At 40.7% G+C, this 21110-nt stretch overlaps 1 protein-coding gene across 1 annotated transcript; it reads right to left on the bottom strand.

Moving 5' to 3' along the window:
- Nucleotides 1–790: 790 nt before the first annotated feature.
- On the bottom strand, nucleotides 791–16884 carry tfap2b (transcription factor AP-2 beta). Its single transcript, XM_034076355.2, has 7 exons — nucleotides 16827–16884; nucleotides 13741–14181; nucleotides 12108–12162; nucleotides 10062–10281; nucleotides 9467–9585; nucleotides 8512–8653; nucleotides 791–1865 (listed from the first exon to the last, which is right to left on the bottom strand). The coding sequence occupies exons 1-7, from the start codon at nucleotides 16872–16874 to the stop codon at nucleotides 1580–1582; spliced, it is 1311 nt and encodes a 436-aa protein (XP_033932246.1). The 5' UTR covers nucleotides 16875–16884; the 3' UTR covers nucleotides 791–1579.
- Between the last annotated feature and the right edge of the window lie 4226 nt (nucleotides 16885–21110).

Here is a 21110-nt window from a genome sequence, read left to right as displayed (position 1 = left end):
ATTGTGTTTAGTATCAGTTTTCCATGGAGTTCCTCCCTGCAGGAAAATGTAAGGATGTTTGCTTATTGTTTCATTCAGACTGAGGGATTTTACGAGTTGTTTTTTTTATGAATATCTGAAATTCTTACTTCTCAATGACCGCACATTGACTGTCTGCTGCTGCAGTTGGAATGAAATTTAAAAATGTTATGCTTTATGTTGGTCCATTAATTAGATAATAATGTTTGTTTTTTTACACTGGTCCATTTAGACATGTATGTTGTGATGAACACGTTGTTAAAATACACACTAAATCAGATTCAATGCAAATTTGAAACCGTCACATTTAAAACCACGATGAATAAGAGGATATTTGTGGGGTCCAGTTCCACTTTCAGTCATTCAGAAAGTGGAATTTGATTTGGGAAATGTCAACTATTTCTTGAGGCGTTCTTTAATATTTCATTAAAAACAAATGAGGTTAAATTGTCTGACATCAGCCAAAGAATACCAGGTTGTATATTGTGGATATGGTGACTCTGATTCCCAAACTTGAGTGGGACTTGAGTGGATGATTCACTGGAGAAAAGGCGCAGGCTGCACACCTCGCATAATAAAACACATGGTTTATTATCAATGTGATAGAAATGAAATCACTGGACAATTAGAAGGATGTCTACCCATCATCAGCACCATGACAACAGCTCTATAAGAACAGAAAAACACTGCCCCCCCCACCCCCACCCCCCTCCGGCTCACAAAAGTCGAATCACAGATAAATAGGCCTACTCCAAAATAGCTGGTGCACCTATTTACACAACCATCCATTTAAATTAATATAAATAAATATTTACACACATAAATAAACCCCTCCCCCCCTCTCGTTACGTGACCACACAAACCTGTTTCACAGATAAAATGCTTCATACCCACAATGCTTTTTTCCTGTGTGAGGACAAACACAAGCACACTGAAAGAACTGAAACGTTGACTTTAATTAAATATAGGATGTCAACAGATGTCACAGAGCTGTATTGGGTTAGTGGAAAGCAATAATATTGAGTTTAAATAAAGTATTATTAGGTTCAACTTAATATTATTGCTTTCAACTAACCTGATGTGAAATTGTTGACATAATACATTTGATTAAAGTCAATGTATCAGTTTGTAACACACACACACACACACACACACACACACACACACACACACACACACACACACACACACACACACACACACACACACACACACACACACACACACACACACACACACACACACACACACACACACACACTCACACACACACACACACACACACACACACACACACACACACACTGTAGTTTGTTGCAGCATCACAGTCTCACAGGATGCAGGCAGGGGGAGCGAAATGGATGTAACACAGTAACCATCATGTCCTCAGGGGAATGAAAAGAACGTAACACAGATGAAACATCCCTCTGTGCTCTCTGACACTGGCCCACAGGTCTCCTCTTCCTCTTCCTCTTCGGCCCTGTCAGTGACAGTGGTGTAAAGCTAGAAGTGTATCGCCTCTGTCTGTGTGTCTGCCTCCCATCGTCTCCCCCGCCTCGCTTCATTTCCGCTGCTTCTCCTCTTTGTCGGCCTTGTTGTCCCCGTGCCGGTTGTTGTTGGGGGGGCTGTTGATGAACATCTTGTCCAGTCCTTTGAGGGCCTCGGTGAGGTAGTTCTGCAGGGTGGTGAGCGCGGCGCAGAGGGCGGGCGAGCCGAAGCCGTGCGTGATGAAGGAGAAGTGGGAGAGGCAGCTCTGGATGCCCGGCTCCAGGATGGGGCTCGGCCGAGAGTTTCCCAGGGGGGTCCTGTCCTGGGCCAGCAGGTCTGAGAACTCCTTACACAGCTGTCTGCAGGGGGGGGGGGGGGGAGACAAGGAGATGTCAGGAGGGAGATATGGGTTTCCCTAAAATAGTTACACCACTGCTGATAGTGGTTATTAATGGCAGTACATTACATTTGACTTGTTAGACGCTTTTATCCAAAGCGACTTACATACTCAATACTGTGGGCAATCCCCACAGGAGCAATGTGGGGTGAAGAGTCTCAGGGACACAACGACATGCTGACTGCAGTGGACTCGAACTTGTTATCCTCTGATTCAAAGATCAGCGCACTAACCCACTGCACCACATGCCCCTAGTATGTATTAACCTTGCTTCAGTGTGCACATGTTTGACTGTAATGTCTCTCTATATTTGTATCAATGCGTCCCTTCTGGATGTGATGGCTTTTCGTGTCCCCTGGAAGTTTGTGCACATGCAACCCAAAGATAACGTTGAGTCAATAAGTAAGACCATTTGGTATCCTTTGTTTATTTCTATTATTCATTTGATTGTTAGCCAAACATGTATCCATTGTTTTTGTATGTTATTAGTGGAAAGGCTGACACCACATGTTCTCTGGTCTTGCAACTCTCCTGCACCTGCGTCTGTCCAACCAACACATCCTCACTCCCAGGTCGGCCTATGTTGACGTTATGTCAAGTCCCCTGCCGGCTTTTTCCAACGCAAGGGGGGGGGCCTTAGCGTCCATTTTCAACGCAAGGGGGGGGCCCTTAGCGTCCATTTTCAGCTTTCCGGGATGTCCATGTGCTTCTATGGACGCTCATGGAAGCACGGCATTCGTTTGTGTCAACTGCCCTTAAAGGCAATGAAGACACTACACTACCCAGAATCCCCAGCTATCGTTTGGACTACACCATGTGCTCTGTTTGACAAACCCCGTGATAGTCCTCAAGCTCTGTGATTGGAGAGTGTGCTCCGAGGGTTACCGAGCCTCGAACAGCACTTGAAATGGGATGGAACCACGGCAGACTGTTCAAAACTGGATTTGAACGGGTCCACCGCGTCCCCCCCCCTCCCCCACCCCGTCCCCAGAACTACACATGCTGGCTATTCTGTTTCGCAACATGTTCTCTATGGCACGTCTCTACTGGGAGTTGTAGTTTTAAAAGACGTTTTCGTATTTCCCATAATAAGAAGTTGCCAGTATTAAACTGTGTACATCCCTGGAGGTTTAGGGGACAGGAAACACTCACATTTAAAACATATAATTAATAAATGGTGGGCAGTATTAATATATATACCCACACGCCAGCTAAGGTCAGAAGAGCTTTATTTAACAGCTGGACTTATGTTTGTGACCCCTCCTGTTGTTAATTGATAACATTACATTACATTACATTAATTGATAAGCCTGAAACATGCACTTGTCAAGGTTCAGAGGCACATTTTGCAAATATGGCCGTAGCCATCGATCAGCTTAAGATAAGATATACTTTATTGATCCCAAGTTGGAACATTTGCGTTACATCAGCATGTGTAACAGTTAAATATGCAGTGGTGTTTATTTGAAAATCATTTAGTATAATCACACAAATTCTGTGTTTTATATTTAACAATTCTGTGTTCTTTATTTATTGATTGTTCAATACCTGACAAGGCCGGAGATGAAATATCTGCATACATCATAAGAGTATAATACATTATGTATAATATCAGTTAAAATAAGTGCTTCAACATAGTTAACATTGCTGGAGGTATGCACACATATTGATAGATGTCTTGTAATGCACTGTTGAGGAACCTGCGACCCAAGTTTTTCATTCAGTGCAGAACTACACCATAGTTGTGTAGGCCTATAAGATATGTCAATAAACCTTAGAACATCTTGAAATCTTGAACGGGATGTGCAAAATAGTCATTATATACAGTCTTTAATTAACTATTAGTAGAGAATAACGAGTAATGAATATACTTTATAGGGATCCTATTAATATCTAATAATAAAAATAATGAAATTCAATAACATGCTTTAACCACCAGGTGTCTCTTTATATCATCTGTGCACCTTTATGGTGTAAATACAGCCTATCTACCAATTGGATCAAATATAAAAGTGAGCCGAATTAGTGTTGATACGGCAAGGAGAATGTAAGATGTTGTTTAATGGCTGATATATTTATGATCCACGTCACGTTTTCAGTTCCTCATGTTTGTCTTCTCATCAGGGCTATAAATACAGAACTACGGCAGATATGTAATATTTAATGCAGCCGAACCGTGTATTACAATGCCTTTATGTGATGACTTTCAAAGAGAAAAGCAAGCACACTCGGAATAAGGTATTATTTTATTTTTTAAAAATGTTTTCGGTCTGTTTCCGGTATTTGTTAATGACGATGTGCTGTGAGATGTGAGACTGGAATTGCAGAGGGGGAAATAACGTATCTTTAGATGCGGATTTTGTTAAACTAATATGTTTGCGCTGTGGACCAACACTATACATTGACGGGGAAGGGGGTAGCAATAAAGATAACACCATTAAACAGTTACACAACATAACAGAAATAATATCGATAGCAGCGTCCCTAGCAACCACCTTGGTAACAATGAAAACGTTGGACGCAATTTCCTGAAGTAATCTTCGTAATAACTAGCAAACTAAAGATCATGTACATCCACTGCACACATAATCTGAAATAACAACTCATATTTCTCGCATCAAATGACATCAAAACGCATTTTAATGGCCAAACTAACTTTAAAATAGGCATTTTACACCCAGAATAAAACGAAGTTCGGCCATGTTTTCTTTTTCTGCAGGGAGAAATGATAGCTGGGGATTCTGGGTAGTGTAGTGTCTTCTGCCATCCTTTACTCCGAAAAAAGATTTGTTTCTCCGAATCGAAGGGTAAAAATACAAAAGCATTGCACACAATTTAAACCAATCAATGTTGTGTAATTAACAAGGATAATCTGGTGTTTTTTAGTCGATGAGTAGTGCAGATATCACTGTAAAATCAATCGTCAGTAAGGGGAATATTTACTTCCGGGTGTACAATTCTCCGTTATCCAATGAGAATGGACGCTCACATTGCCTTTAAGGGCAGTCGACACAAACGAATGCCGTGCTTCCATGAGCGTCCATAGAAGCACATGGACATCCCGGAAAGCTGAAAATGGACGCTAAGGCCCCCCCCCTTGCGTTGGAAAAAGCCGGCAGGGGACTTGACATAACGTCAACATAGGCCGACCTGGGAGTGAGGATGTGTTGGTTGGACATGTCAAAAGATCACCTTTAGTTTCCTGCGGTTATAATCACAATGCATCATTGCATCACAATGAGTTGCTACTATCCAATTAATACTCAGATGCCTATCAAAACCAACCCGTCACCAACACAGTAGACAGTATGTGTGTGTTAAAAACCTCAGCACATGCATCCAAATCATCCACAGTCAACACCTTACTGCGATGCCCCTGTGGTGAGAGTATTTGGCAGCATTTCTTGTAGATGTTCCTGCAATACCTGACACTAAATATAACCAACTCATAACACAGACACAACGAAACAGAGCCGGAAAACAAATTAGAATTGTACAGCTCTTTGGTGAAAAGCAACCTCAAAAACAATAATGTTGCAGTTTGAAAGGATTCAATCCATCAATGTTTATTTATACAGCCCAATATCACAAGTGTTACATTTGGATTAGAAAGGATGTTGTGTTAGCTATCAGTTGCACTAACCTAAAAGTGCTACGAAGTGCAAATAGATCATGGCTGCGGAGGTTTAATGGATAACACATGGAGAGGCAGCGATTCAGAACTGTATCTTGTTCGAGTGGGAAAGTGGTCCGAACAGAGTCGTCAACCAACACTGATCAAATGATTGCTGATAGTTGAGCATAAACACCCAATAATAACTATAGCGACATGTAGGTGCTTAAGAGCTGAGCTAAGTATAACCAGATGTAAGATTGGCCAGGGATAGTCAGTGACGTCCTCAATAAAAAAGCCCCCTCAGCACTTATTAGTGCCCACCCTCTGCAAGGACCTGCAACTAGACTCTCCAGCCTCTCTTAATGCTGTGTGCCAAACTAACTGTATCTTATCTTAAATGATCAGCTTGTACCAAATCCATCCCAAAGGAGAATAGCCTGGTGCTTTTCCCTTTCAACTCCTTTAAGTCATATTAACTGTATCCTTAAGGCTTATTTTGCAATGAAGAATAGCAAACTTTCTTTAAACTTTTCTCTATTTACTTCTGTCTCCACATTTTGAAATAGTGTTGGACGAGGCATGAGCTTGATGCAGCTGCGATACAGGATGCCTCCAGAAGAGCCTTCGAATCCCTGAAAACAAAATGTTCTGGCGAAGGCTTGAGAAGTGTATCGTTTGTTTCTGTTCACAATCCATATCAAAGATATACTTGATTTCAAAGACCTGACATTAAACAATTATCTTCAATTTGCTATGTTTTAAAAACTGTTTCTGCTCCTGCGTCCATCGGACACCCTCTCAAACCTTATTCTGAAGCCATACCATTAACGTTTAACTAATGGTCTTCGGGAAATTAGAGAACGCTATAAATGTGTAGAGAAATGTAAGGCTAGTGCCAATATGACATTGTACAAAAATGCCATATGTATGTCGAGAAAATTAATTCAAACCAATACAAGAGCAAGGAAGTCCCGTGGTTTGAGGCCCCAGCATTTAAAGGCAATATTTAAATGGGAATATATGTAATTTAAGCCAAAAGGTAATTAAATGCATCTTTAGTCTTCTCTTCAAATTCCATACAAAAAAATGCAACGGTGAGAGAATCCCGTCTCCTTAAAATGTCAGCAAATCATCCTCTTGGTTTTAGGCCCACATTTGATATTCAAGAGACCTCTCCCTCCCTCTCTTTCTCTCAAAATGTGTACCACACACACACACACACACACACACACACACACACACACACACACACACACACACACACACACACACACACACACACACACACACACACACACACACACACACACACACACACACACACACACACACACACACACACACACACACACACACACACCCCCAATGAGCGGCCTTAGGGCAGAGCTCCACTAAATGAGTGACAGGCGGTGCAGGCCGAGCCCAGCTGGGGTTAGGGAGCAGAGAGGAGAAACAGAGAGGAGGAGCTCCACCCGGGGCGACTCTCAGGGCCTCGCTGTTGTTTTTCTGACGACTTGAAACACTTCACTGCTAAATAATGAATTTCTAACAGGCAGCACCGACACCGAGTATTGGAACAGGTTTGAATCTGAGCATCAAACATCCACCACCGAAAACACCCCGTACATACCGATCACATTGGGATACACACACACGCACACGCACACACACACGGCACTATTTATGCAAGCTAAAAATACAAGTTTCCTGAAGGGCTCTTTGTTACAGCTCTGCATGCAGAGAGCTCATTCAGGGGAATACATGGACACAGAATGGGACTGTTCATTATTAATTGGCGAAAGGCTTTTTTGATCATTTTAAAAATAGGAAAAAATCCAAAGTGATTCTGGGATTTAAACCACATTCCCTCTCCTAGCCTAGTTTCCCTTTAAAGAAATTCTGTGTTGCTCGGTTTTTAAAAGTAATCACTAGATCCTGGATTCAATTCCACAGTTTAACAGCCATAAAAAATGGATTAATATAAGTACCTCTACGAGGAGAGCCACTGAAATCCATCGCCTTTAAGACCAGAAGCAGAGGTCAAACGCACACGAGCAACGCCAAAGCTGCGATTTAATAATGTCTGAGACTTATGTAGGCTACATTAAAGTGTCCATCAAATACGGTTTGTGTATACTTGAATAAAACGTTATTTATGTGGCAAAAATAATCCCCTTGCTTTTAAGATTCTTGACTCAAATGCAGGTTGATCCTAATTTTGTAAACGGTTGAATTTACTTTAACTTTAACTGCCCTCAATTTCCACTGTGGTTTTTCAATCAGTCATTACAGGTTACATCCATATAGAGTTTGATGCTTTTCATTAAGAACATCTCCCTTTCCTCTTTAAATGTCAACGCCATGGCTCACTGTGTCAAAATGGACTGTGTGATAGAGAGTGAAGCGCAGAGGAGAGGTTTGCACCCTCGGGGGTATTAAAGAGGGGGCCATAGAGAAGCCCCCAGGAAAATGGGGGAGAGTTTAATTTCACAATAATTTCATTCATCAGAAATCTAACTACTTGCGGAAGAAGCATGCCCTGGTGTTCACCCTGTATGTGTGACGGTTATGTAATTCAAATTAACAGCAACCGCAGCCTTTCTAAATGGCACCCTGGAACTGTAAACCTAAAACCATATTTTTGGGGACATTTAATTAGGATAACATCTCATACAAGAACAGCATGAACTAGATATATTATGAGACATACAGGACTTCTTTGTAAATTCAATTTGTTGAGAATTTACTGGAAAACCCCCTCTCTCTGTGTCCTTTCAAAAACAAGTCCCCCCCCTCTGTGTTGACAGACTGACTATAAGTGGCATGAGCATGCCGCCATGTTATTGTGTCTAAGTCTAAATGGCTCATTTGAAAGCAATAATCTTATTTACCACATGGTAATCAGACATGTATACTATTCTATGACAGACAGAAAACACCGTATAAAGGCTATGAGGGAGCTGCATCTAATCAAACAGTGCATCAGACTCACTTTGTCGCCAGCAGCATGTTTTTCCGCGTGTGCAGCTCGTTGGGGTCAGCGTGCTGCCGGTTGAGGTACTCGCTCACGGCTTTGGTGGGAAACTCCGTCTCGCAGAGGTAACCGAAATCCCGGGCAAGGTGCACCGCCTCACCTGGGGAGGGGGGGGGGGGGGTATAGTCGGGGTGAATTTTATATAGACGTACAATATCGCTACATGACAATCATGCATTTCCTTATGTTTTAGTAGCCTATAGCGATTCCTGAATAGAAAGACTGTACGTGTTAAAATTGGGATGCTTTCCTTTTACGCACGGAATTCCCTAAACTGTCATCCTCTCAGAAAAAGCAAAAGCAATAGCGATGGTCATTTTTTCCACATTTATGTTGTAAAAGTCAACTATAGGTGCAAATTAACTGTTTTTTAATATCGTCAATTTAAAAAAAGAGAGAGAGCTCTTGCATAACACTTTGTGCAGACGAGTGAACACATTGAAAATTGAGACGTTTTCATAATCCTAAAAAAGTCTTTAAAAAAAGTAGGTCATAAATATATTTGTATTATATTTTGAAAGTGTAGAAATAAATATTGATATACTTGTATATTACGCTAGATCAGGAAAATCTGACTCAATGAAACTGTTGGTTTAAACCGGTTAGGCCCATGCTGCAGCAGTTAATTCACTAACCCCAGTCCTCTTCTCTTCACTCGTTCAAAATCAAAAATGTATTTAGTTTCTATATGTATGTCGCCATTTGAGAAAGACTGTCTCATTCTTCAAACCTGTAAGGTCATGAACTTTTGCAATCTTGTATTTTGGCCGTGCGTAATTTTTGGTGATGTTGAAATCTTTGTCATGTGGGGCAAATAAAATGTTGGACTTCTAGAGCCAAACTTCCCCATTAATCAATCTCAGAGTAAGGATTATGTTTCTGTATGTATGGATGAACACAGTAAAGCAATCACCTTCTACAAGAGATGTTAGTAATGTGACATTGGCAGCTTTGCGTCTTCCAGCAGGTAAATTCAGTCCAATCTTCTCCAGTTTTTCCCTCAGACATCTCCCACCGTTTTTGGACTTTGCTCTGTAGACAAATGGGGAAATAATTCACGTTAATTTGCTTTATAAAAGAACCAGGACATATATGCCATATATCTCAAGGCATTCAATTAAATTACAAATATTCCCATAAGGAAGTTCAAAAACCAAATTGAAACACATTGGACAGGTTAGATCTCACAAAGATAAATAAGAATGACAAAATACAATAATTAAGTTACAGTATGAGATAACAACAATATAATAAGGTTACACTGTTTATATCAATTAATTTTATTTATGTGTGCATGCGGTTTTTAAGTTGTTGTCTTTTTAGTTTCTACTCCGCATCATGTTCTCCAGAGATTGTGTTAATGTTATGTACAATCTGGGAAGTTCAGATGCCTTTGAATTCAACTCATGGTTTAATAAACATCTCCTCTGCATATTTAAGAAGCCACACGCTTTTTCTCCATCCAGACGTTATCCCTGCGTCAACATGCTCTGAGGCTGCAGTCGTACCTTCTCAACACGCCCCCCAACAGGGATGCGTTCAGGCACTCAGGCGGGGACAGTCTCCTCTGCACCTCCCCTACGGTCACTTTGTACTTGGAGGTGGAGCTGAGCAGCGACAGGCGGCCCGGTACCGAGCAGAACACCTCGTTGATGCTCACGGTGATGCCTCCCATCAGCCCGTCCTTCCCGAGCATCAGGGAGCCCATGTGCTTGTGAGGCATGGGAACTGAAAGAGGACATTACATAACGTTTAAAAAACAAATTACATTTTCTTTTTTTGAGAGCTATTTGGGGAATTGAGTCACAGCAGCATGCAAACAAGGCATTGCAGTGCACACGTATTCAAAATTAATTAAAAATACAGAATGCACATAAGATAGAGTATGAAAGATAGGCATCTTAAAAATGTGTCCAAACATATAAAGGGGGCTGTGAGTTTTAATCTATTGTGTCAAACGCTGTGAGACCCAGTGGTGTAAAGCAACTATACATGAACTCAAGTACTGTGTACAATTTTGAGGTACTTACATTTTACTTGAGTATACTGCTTTATAATTCTACTCCTCTACACTTAAAAAGGAAATAGTTCACTTTTACTCCACTTTATTTAACAGCTAGCTTATTTTACCAAAATGCATCTCTAAAAATTAAACTAACTCTTTAGGTCACAAAAGAGTCCAATTATTTCCTTATTCTTTTACAAAAAGTCCAATTTTACAATCAGAACTTTGTCTACAACAGTAAAATGACAACAATATTATCTAGTAATGTCACATTATGTAAATATAATGATATACACAAAGGCTATTCTTCTGCACAATGATTACTTTTTCTTTTTACACTTTAGGTACATTTTGCTGATTGTAAAAAATGTTTAACTTGTAATGGAGTATTTTGACATTAATGTATTGGTACTTTCTATACTCGAGTAAAGCATCCACAGATACTGGTGAGGCCACGCGCACTGCAGGAGGGAGCCCTGGCCTAATGAAGTGCCCACGCGCCGGGCATTTACTGTTATGTAATGTCTCATTACAATAGTATCGATTGTTGATTGGCTCTCGCTCTCAAATTGAATTCCCTCGTTTTTTTGTGTGACAGAATTTGCGTCAATGACTAAATTGCCATTTTCGTTAAATGAATGGCGAAACAATCCCTGTTAACTTTGGCCCAGGTTACAGCATAGTCTTTGCTGCGACATACATTTGCATTATCATGTATACGTTTGGAGGGGGGCCACAGGGGGGGTCCAGGCTCAGTGTTACAGGGGCACTGTGTGTGTGTGTGTGTGTGTGTGTGTGTGTGTGTGTGTGTGTGTGTGTGTGTGTGTGTGTGTGTGTGTGTGTGTGTGTGTGTGTGTGTGTGTGTGTGTGTGTGTGTGCGTGCGCGTGTGTGTGTGTGTGTGTGGGGGGGGGGGGGGGGTTGATGGCTCCACGGGGGATAATACCGCAGATTAGCTGTAAACGAGCTCACGAGATCTCCGTGAGCGGTGTCATTTATTACATCAGCGGCTTAAATGCCCCGCGGGGAGCTCAGTCACTCAACATCCCGTAACTAAATCACCGCACATCATCAGCGACCCTCCGCCTGCGAGTCAATATCCCGGGATCGTTAACCCATGCACGAAATCCTCATCCTGGGCACCGGAAAAACAGGATGAACCCACAGAGATTCAGCTTTTACTTCCCAAAGCATCGAGGTATGTCACATCTGGTCCACTTTAGATCCAAGTTGTGCCTTTTTTTTATTGGCTCTACAGAACATAAATCATTGTAATTTACGTCATATGACAACATAAATTAGCCTATAATTTGGTACAGGCACGAAAGGAAGGCGAGCAGCCCTATTATGTCTATTTTAAAAACATATAACAACAATCTATTTAAAGAAATCCAGATGTATTCATTTAGGTTTTTGGTGAACATTTTGTATATTTGTAAATCTAGTCATTGTTGTCATATTGTAGAACTATTGCAACATATAAGAGCTGAGACGTTGTGTGTGTGTGTGCGTGCGTGCGTGCGTGTGTGTGCGTGTGTGTGTGTGTCTTACCTTTCTTAATTACTGATTGATCAAGGATGTTCGTTCCGTTGGTGTCGTCAAGAGTCTGGTAGATCCAAAATAAATGCAAACCATTATAGCAATATAATAGTGTGCTTCGTACAAAGGAATCCAGAGTGTAATAAAAAAGTATATATTTATATTTTTTTGCTACATATTGCAGGATTCATTTAAATGTAAGGTCTCGAAAAGCAGAGGAAACATTGTCTGTTTTCCACAGAACAAACACATCTTGTTTATAATCCATTTCCTCTTTTTATTCATCATGACGTGACTCATAGCGAATAATGTTCTCCCAAATGTAGAGCCTCATTCATCACTCTCATTCATCAGCCTGCGAGATAGATTCCTCTTTGAATAGACCTGCTGTTGTCACGCTCGTATAAAATAAAATAGGACTTGTTAAAACAAATTTAAACGGGGTTAATAAATGCATGACACAACTACGTAAAGGCAGAAATGAGAATGTAATGTGGAGGTTAAATGGCAAACAATTCGTGATGGTTGTGCCCTGAGGGGAAAACAGAGGAAGATGAAATCCTTCACAGATGACAATAATGTGTCTGGTAGCTGCTTTGTATATTTGGTACCTTATATATATATATATATATATATATATATATATAAAACGTGCATAATATCCTATAAACCAAAAATGCCATCCTTCAAATTTAAATAATTAACCAACCACATTAATATGAGCATGGATTTAATAATATAAATACTAATAATAATAAATTCATATAATCATAATAATTACAAATAATAATAATAATAATAAAATATTGTAAATGATACAAATAAAACATGTGTGCACAAAATTGAATTGTTCCCTTTCATGTTTAAATAACAAATTAACAGCATATCCTCAAGGCTTAACTATGGATTAATCATTAGGCAACACAAGGCAGTAAAGAAGGGTGCTTTTAAATTCTAATTCACATAAGCAACATTTGAGCTCCATGCAGCACTTTTAGAAATATTCTCCATATCAGCATCTTCTCACCAGAGATGTCTCAGCTCTCTGAAGACAGTTGGTTTAGCTTTGGGCCATTTGTGTTCAGGCTTCAGCTGCAGAGAGCTCAGCCCTGAGGGAGCTGATCTGAGATCACTGACCTCAACACTAAAGCACCGAGACAATGAAGGAGACCACCGCCAACAATTACCCATCCCTCTCCTGTATAGTTTATTTTTTTAGTAGCTATTTCGTGCCATCCAAAACTAGAACAATTTGCCATCCAAATGTTCATATACCTGGAGTGAATCCATTATACTTTATACATCCCAAATTGGGAAATTATTTTGTAACAGAGCAGTGATTTCAAGTATTACCCATTGAGATAGATATAGAGTAGATATGTTAGGTATAGAAATATGTTACTGTAAATAGGAATGGGTTGAATTAATGATTAAAATGCATACACGTCTATTGAGATAATATATTGCATTATAACTGTATTACCCATTTTGTCAAACAGACCTAGTTGCTCCCTGACTTTCAGGTTTAACCATTCGGGATAGAATAATCCAAATATATTTAAAACAACTTTGTATACAATAAAAACAAAATCATCATAATGTTCACTTTTCGATTCCATGTAATCCTCAGATTCCTCTGCCTCACCTGAACATCCTCCATGCCGTGCAGCCCGTGCAGCAGACCGTCTCCCATCCCGTCCAGGCCCGGGTGCATTAGCACATCGGGCCGCCTCACACCGTAGTCCCTCCGCGGGTCCAGCCCGGACAGCTGAGACAGCGAGGCCCGAGGTTGTGCCAGCAGCGCGGAGCTATCCATCCGCTCCACCGCCGCGTCCTGCCGCTGCCGTGCGCCCCACGCGCTCTGCTGGCTCTGGTGCAGCGAGTTGAGGGTGTACGGGTCGGTGACGTGGGAGTACGGGTCCTGGCTCTGGTAGTGAGCGAGCGGCTGGTACGGCGGCGGAAAGTAGGGCGGCTGGAAGTCCGAGGTCGGTGCGTGAGACAGCGGGGGCGCACTGGAGTAGGGTCCCGCGTGCGAGCCCAGCTGGGACAGGCGCGAGCTGTGGCTCGAGACACCGTCATGCCGGTCCTTGAATAGGAAAACACAGAATAAATAAACTCCATACGGACATGGAACCACCTTTTTATAACGAAATAAAGCCAAAAAGAGGCCTATGGTCCATGATGCATTTTAAGAGCTGTAGCTGTAGCCAAAGTAACTGCATGCATCTCCTTTACAAAAAACACAATAGATGCCAAAAGCAAAATGTGTCTAATTTAAATCTCAGAACGAAAAACTTCCGAGCAGTCTCTACCGATTTGTGCAAATGATTCAAACGCTTTATTGTCATATGCACATTACCTACAGTGTAGTTATGGCAATGACAACCTTAAATCCCAGGCTCCTCCAACAATGCAACATAAATAAACATAGGCATAAAACAATAAAAAGAGTGCAAGACGAAACAGAGTATAAATAAACACACTGTGAGGGAAGGAAACTCACCGCGGTGGAGTAGGAGTGAACTAACATTTGAACATTTAACATAAAACAGCTGGATGGTAAAGAGTTGGCTCCAGAAAGCGAGTGTCTGCAGGCAGGGCCGGTGAGCAGAATCCTTCTCCGCCCCGAGCAGCCGTCGCTCTGACTGTGAGCCACCGAGCACCGCCTCTACCCCCGGTATACGGTGTAATTGTTATTCATGACTGAGACTTACAGGAATATTAATGTGCGCGAGGCAGGGGACTGGCGACACATGGAGCGTGAAGCCTCTCGCGCAACCGTGAGTGACGTTTAGATTCCGTGGAGAGGCGAAACGACGCGAACAGCACGAGACGGAGAGAGCCCTCTGTCAGGAGAAAGCGAACAGGGCGAGCACACCCAGGAGGAATTCCTCATTATAAAAAAAACCGCACTTTGGGAGCTTTTTCATATAAGTACAAATCTGACGCCGGGAATACTCGCTTTCTCGCCGTTGGAGACACTTTGGCACACACCATCACTGCAGACAGACTTTGACGTTTTAAACCAACATGAATCCAGTTGTCAGATGTAACAATTTAAACAGAAGATGGTGTTTAACCGACATTAAGATTGCATCTGCGATTCATACATTATCCACCAAAGTCAAAGCCATTCTACTTTTACGCAGAGCCACAACATACTGAAACAGTCCTCTTTCTTTCTGTGACTGTGAGTGCTCTACAGTATTTCAAAGCATGGTACAAGAGTTGGTCCAAAGCATTAAACTCAAAGCTGCTTCACCAATCTGTGCAACCCTCTGAGAAACTCCGAACCAGCTTACCATAATAAAATATTGAGATTTACCAACAACATTGTCTCCAACCCCAGCCATGTCATGAACAGTGAATATGAATTGTTGCCATTAAATCCGAGATACAGGGTGACAGAAGCACTCTTTATGCACCAGCCAATCCTCCAATAAATACAGAGCTTGATCCCAGATCCATTGTACGGTAAAGAGTCTTGAACACATCGCCCTCAGTGATTGTAATGTTATTTAATAAGTCTGGTTTCTTGTATTCTTGTCTTAATATTTGTCGTACTTGATGTTGCAAATGGAGCTGCTATGATGCAAGAACAATGTCAGATTTGATGTTACACTAAATTACTATAGTATATTATCTTATACCTGCACAAAGGTGGTTACTTATGAAGATTTTTCTCCAATCCTCCCAATGTATTTTAAGCTAAACTTCATCCTGCCAGAACACACACTTCAGAACACACACTGAATAAACGGTGTCTCATTGCAGCTGCCTCTTGACACACACACCCGAGACACTACAGGGCGCACGAGGGGCTCGCGTGAATGGTGTCACGAGTCAAAAGAAGCGATTAAACTTTATATTGTACACTGCCCCCCACCCCTCCACCCCTCTCTCTTGGATGACTTGTTTAACAACATTAGAGCCTCCCCTCCCTCGCGCCGTGGGAGAAAAGCCATGTGCGGCACGAGACAAGGGTTTCCCACCGGGCTGAGACGAGGGGCCTCACGAGCTTTTGTGCTCGAGCCCATTGAGCGCGAGCCGGAGCACTATTTCACCCCCGCGTGCGGCGGTATTTCTTCCCTCGCTTGTTTGAAATAAAAAAATAATTGTTCTTGGATCAAAGCCAAATGATTTACATACTTCTGACACATCATCAAACACTCTGACCCAGTGCTTCTATTTATATTTATTAGGAGGTATTTTCAAATCTAAAATGGACTTTTTTTGGATGCAGCGTCACAGTTTTTTATTTCTAAATAGCTTTAAAATAATAATTTAAGAGGTAAATCATTATTTTAATCAAAGTAGTTTAACGTTGCTCTTAAACTTTATTGTTTGCCCAAAAACGCAGTCCCATATTTAAAATATATACGTCAAAATTAAACAAATTTAAAAACACAATAAGTCTATATCCACTGTCAAAAAATATTATTTTCCGTTTTACCATGATCCAGAAAGTGAGTGGATGTACACCATACACCTAGCAACACAATACCAACACATTTGACCAAAGATGGACCACAAATCAAATCAAATATCGGTCATAACGAATTTGTCCTGTTGTTACATTTCCCCCAATTCATATTCACATCCAGCACACCACAGAATATCAGGCCTAAAAGCCTTATGCAATACCTCAGTTATATCAACACTGCATTATCCCCCAGAAAAAAAGCGTGTAATAAATCCTGCAGAGCACAAACAGACGGACGGAAACGTTACCTCGTAAATATCTTCATACTTGACATTCTCAACTAGTTTCCACAGCATGGTCGCTTCTCCAGTGTCGGTAAACCGAATGCAGCCAAGTGAGGAAGAGGAGTCTCATCTCTCTCTCTCTCAGTCTCTCCTCCCTCCCCCCCCCCCCCCCTCTCTCTCTCTCTCTTTGTGAATGGGAAACCCCTGTAATGTAAAGATAGCAGCAGCAGGCTCTCCATCTATGAGCAGCAGCAAATACAAAGAACAGATGTTTCATTTATTTATCGTGCAGCCTTTGTCATTTTCAAAATAAAAGCATGAGCAGTTAGCAAACGCCTTTCATGTATGTTGCAGGTTGGACAACTTGGTGACCTAACAGACACATTGTGATGTTTGAATGTTTGGGAAGAATATGCAGCAAAGACTAAAAGGGGACATTATTTAGTGTACTTTAACTTTTGCTGTTGCTACTAAATCAAGGAACATACAAATATATATATAGTCCAATTTATAGTTGTGTCTCCCTTTTCTCGAATATTCCTAAATGTCAGACATTGAACACCTCGGTTTGGTTGTTGGACATGAAGACAACAATAGCAATCATTCCAGGACATAATCATTATATTCCTGACTAACCTCATCAATACCACCAGCCTCTAAACGGCTTCATAGCTCCTTCACATTGGTTACATTCGTTGTCTTTATGAGAGGGTTGTGCATGTGTTCCCTCTCTCGGTGTTGTGATGGTGGCAGAGGAGAGCGCCATCTTAACTTGTTGATGCAAAATATCTTGTGGTTTTAGATTTGGGTTCAAACCTGTTCCCTGTGAGGGCAGATAGAATTCACATTTATATTATATTCCTTCAAGTTTTCAGTGACCTCTTTGTGCATAATTGATATGTGCCTGTATGACACCATACTGCATATCTACACAGGACTCACTTTGATCAGTGATGGAAGGTGCATCCATTTCTGGTTAGTTGGAGTAATGGATAATAACTTGATCTCGTGTCCTCATTTCCAGTCAAATATGATGGTGTTAAAGTACATGTATCAGCTGTCTTGGTAATGGTCACAGTGTATCCAACAAACACTGTTCTGTTGGAGCCAAAACAGTAGTATTTGTATCAGTGTACATTTCCCACTTAGTATTACAGAATGTATGTTATGATATCTCACACTCATGTCACATAGGCCTGTGTGAGATGCATGTACAAAACACAATGTAACACCTACTCCTATAGGATACTGCACTTGAAAGGGTTTAACAGCATTTCATTGGCAGGTATGACATTGCACTGAATTATAGGTGTTATAGACAATCAGTAATATATATGAAGACATTTATTACCATATTGGATATCCAAATAATTAATATCCAGTTCATCTCAGTAAATGGATTTTAAATAAGTTTTTTACTGATATGAAAATCATTTTATTTAAAATATATGTTCTCAAGCATTCGGGGAAGACATTGTCAAAGATGCATAATGTCGTTTTTTTATGCCTATAAAATATTTTCTTTTCAAGTCATATCAAAGAACACCATTGCGTTACGTTTCTTAGTAATCTTAAATATAAAAAAATATATTAGATTTGTTATTTTTGTTTAATATTTGAATCTTTTTAACCATTGTAAACCCCTTCAACATCCCCATATGTATTTCAAGTGGGACTTTATCCAAGTGTGTGCCAACTACGCCCCCTAGTGTCCTAAGACTAAACATGCACCCATCAAAACTTGCTTCTTTGGAGAATAATTATTTTTCAATGAAAGAAAGGGCATTATAACTAAACACTAATGTATGTGTATGTTATTTACAGTCCAAACATTTGATTTCTTTCCAAGGAAATACACGTTTTGACCAGAAAATGTCTAAAACTCTTTGGTAGCAGGGTTGGTGTTTCTTCACATACTTCCAAAAAGCATGGATCAAGTGAAAAGGTCTGAAAAAGCAAAAACACGTGTAATATATAGAATGTCCTTAGTGACCCCGATGAAGGCCGCCATTGTTGAGCTCTATTGATGTTTGATGGAAAAAAAAGAAAAGCTGCCGCTGAGGAACCCAGACATGAATGTTTAAGATGCACGGCTGTTCCCATGTTCTCTGGAATGACCCGCTGCCAAAGATCACACGCACACACACACACACACACACACACACACACACACACACACACACACACACACACACACACACACACACACACACACACACACACACACACACACACACACACACACACACACACACACACACACACACACACACACACACACACACACACCACACACACACACACGGCAGAGCATATGACTGTCAGCAGTGACAGATGTCCTGACAGTCTGGAGGTCTGGAGGCATGTTTCTGGTCGCTGTCCTGCGGGCTTTGACACACAATGTATCAGCATACATTACACACACATGTCACCCTAGTGCTGCTCTATCTGCTCCCTGCCTTTTGTTCGCAACCATCAATAAAATAGATATTTATCTTCCGCTCTTCTCTAAATGGGATTTATGTCAGGAGGAGCAGTGTGGCCATATGTTTTAACTCACCTGTTTGAGGGACACTGATATGTAATGTTCCGTCTCTGCTGTTGCTCAGGGTCATGTTTGATTAGACAACATGTGTCAGATATTTAACTTTACTCCTGATAACTGCAGTGCACTAGTGCAGTACATTCAAAAATATTGTGTGGTATTATGTACTCTACTATTTATTGTAGCACCAACTTTGTGTCACTAAGGACAAACTCTGCATCACATCTTGTTGTGCAAACATTTGATGGTTTGTCAAATTAAATGTGATAACCATCTGCCTAAAAAACCTGAAGAGAAGGACATGAAGCCAAGTATTCATCCGGATTTCTTTTGTATTTTACAGTACATTTTTTAATGCAATTTATTGTAGAAATTAAGGATTAAGAATCTAGGTTTAATGATTGTATTGTTTTTCTTAATTTTTCGACCTTTTATACTGTTTTAATAATATATACAATATTCGTAACTTCCTTATATAACTTTGTGGTGACTTTCCAGCACGGTGACCGTATGCATCACTCAGTAATACAGCCCTCATTCACTCCTTCTTTCACCATTATCATAACATCTTAAGATATCTTAATGTTTTTGTCTATATTGATCAGGAAATCATTTTCTAATCCTATCCCGTTAACATGAAGTTAAACAGACACCAGCTGCAGTTCTGCTTTTGGCCGCTAGGTCGCACTAGAACACCACACAAAGAGTTACAGGCTCAGCAATAATGCAACATGGAGAACAGCATGCATTTGATAATCTATCAGCATGGAAATCTGTAAACGTCAGTAATTGGTTCAAGGATGAATTGGATTGAGCAAAACAATTCTGTTACATTTCAACAAAATCATAGGCCCTCTTTTACAGCAGACATTTGGACATGGCAGTGTAGGAAAATAGCAGGTGTAAAACATCGAATGAAGGATGCCAGTCAAGGCTTAAATAAAACAGAATTAAAAATATATATTTAGCGCCTGTGTTACTACAGTACTATATCAACTACAGTAAACTAACTAATGTAAACATTTACGTGCTCAAGACTTCCTCTGATACATCCGAAACACCGAACGCAACTTTTACAAAACTCGTTTTTATCAGTGTTTACAGACCACCAGTGAGTCAGGACCATCTGCATGACTCTGTCTTACAGAAGAGGGAAAGGTGAAATTACTAAATTGTATCTTAGCATTGTAATATATGAAGTCTTCAATAAAACCTTAAATAAGGCAAGGCAAGGCAATTTTATTTATATAGCACTTTTCAGCACGTGGCGATTCAAAGTGCTTTACAGATTAAAAGCAAAAGACATTTAAGAAGAAATACAGTTTAAAACAGGCATAATAAGCAAAGGTAATGAAATAAATAAAATAATAAACACAGCAGGTACAGAATACATGACTGAAAGGCATACTGTCTGTGAGTATGGGCAGCTCAATTAAAAGCAGCGGCAAATAGGTGCGTTTTTAGTCTGGATTTAAAAATAGGAAGTGTTTCGGCGGACGTGCGCGATTTGGGCAGTTTGTTCCAAACTGTTGGGCATAAATAACTAAAATCTGCTTTTCCATGTTTAGAGGTTATTCTCGGAACAGAGAGCAGACCCGACCCAGGAGACCTGAGACTCCTGGATGCTTCATAGTGATGGAGTAAGATAACACCTCAACCAAACTCCAATATACTACAGCAGTAAAAGAAAAACAAGGCTGTGTGTGTGTGTGTGTGTGTGTGTGTGTGTGTGTGTGCGTGCGTGCGCGTGCGTGCGTGTGTGT

This window comes from Pseudochaenichthys georgianus, chromosome 24, assembly GCF_902827115.2.
Source record: "Pseudochaenichthys georgianus chromosome 24, fPseGeo1.2, whole genome shotgun sequence".
NCBI classification, from domain to species: domain Eukaryota; kingdom Metazoa; phylum Chordata; class Actinopteri; order Perciformes; family Channichthyidae; genus Pseudochaenichthys; species Pseudochaenichthys georgianus.
Note: the sequence above shows the minus strand (reverse complement) of the source record. Positions and strands in the feature narration are given on the sequence as shown.

What these genes read in the sequence shown, in the direction of transcription:
- tfap2b (XM_034076355.2), bottom strand. Translation starts at nt 16,874, where the DNA reads ATGCTGTGGAAACTAGTTGAGAATGTCAAGTATGAAGATATTTACGAG. An exon ending in AGTATGAAGATATTTACGAG is followed by an intron (nt 14,182 to 16,826) that starts GTAACGTTTCCG and finishes TTCCTATTCAAG; the next exon opens with GACCGGCATGACGGTGTCTC. An exon ending in ACGGCATGGAGGATGTTCAG is followed by an intron (nt 12,163 to 13,740) that starts GTGAGGCAGAGG and finishes TGGATCTACCAG; the next exon opens with ACTCTTGACGACACCAACGG.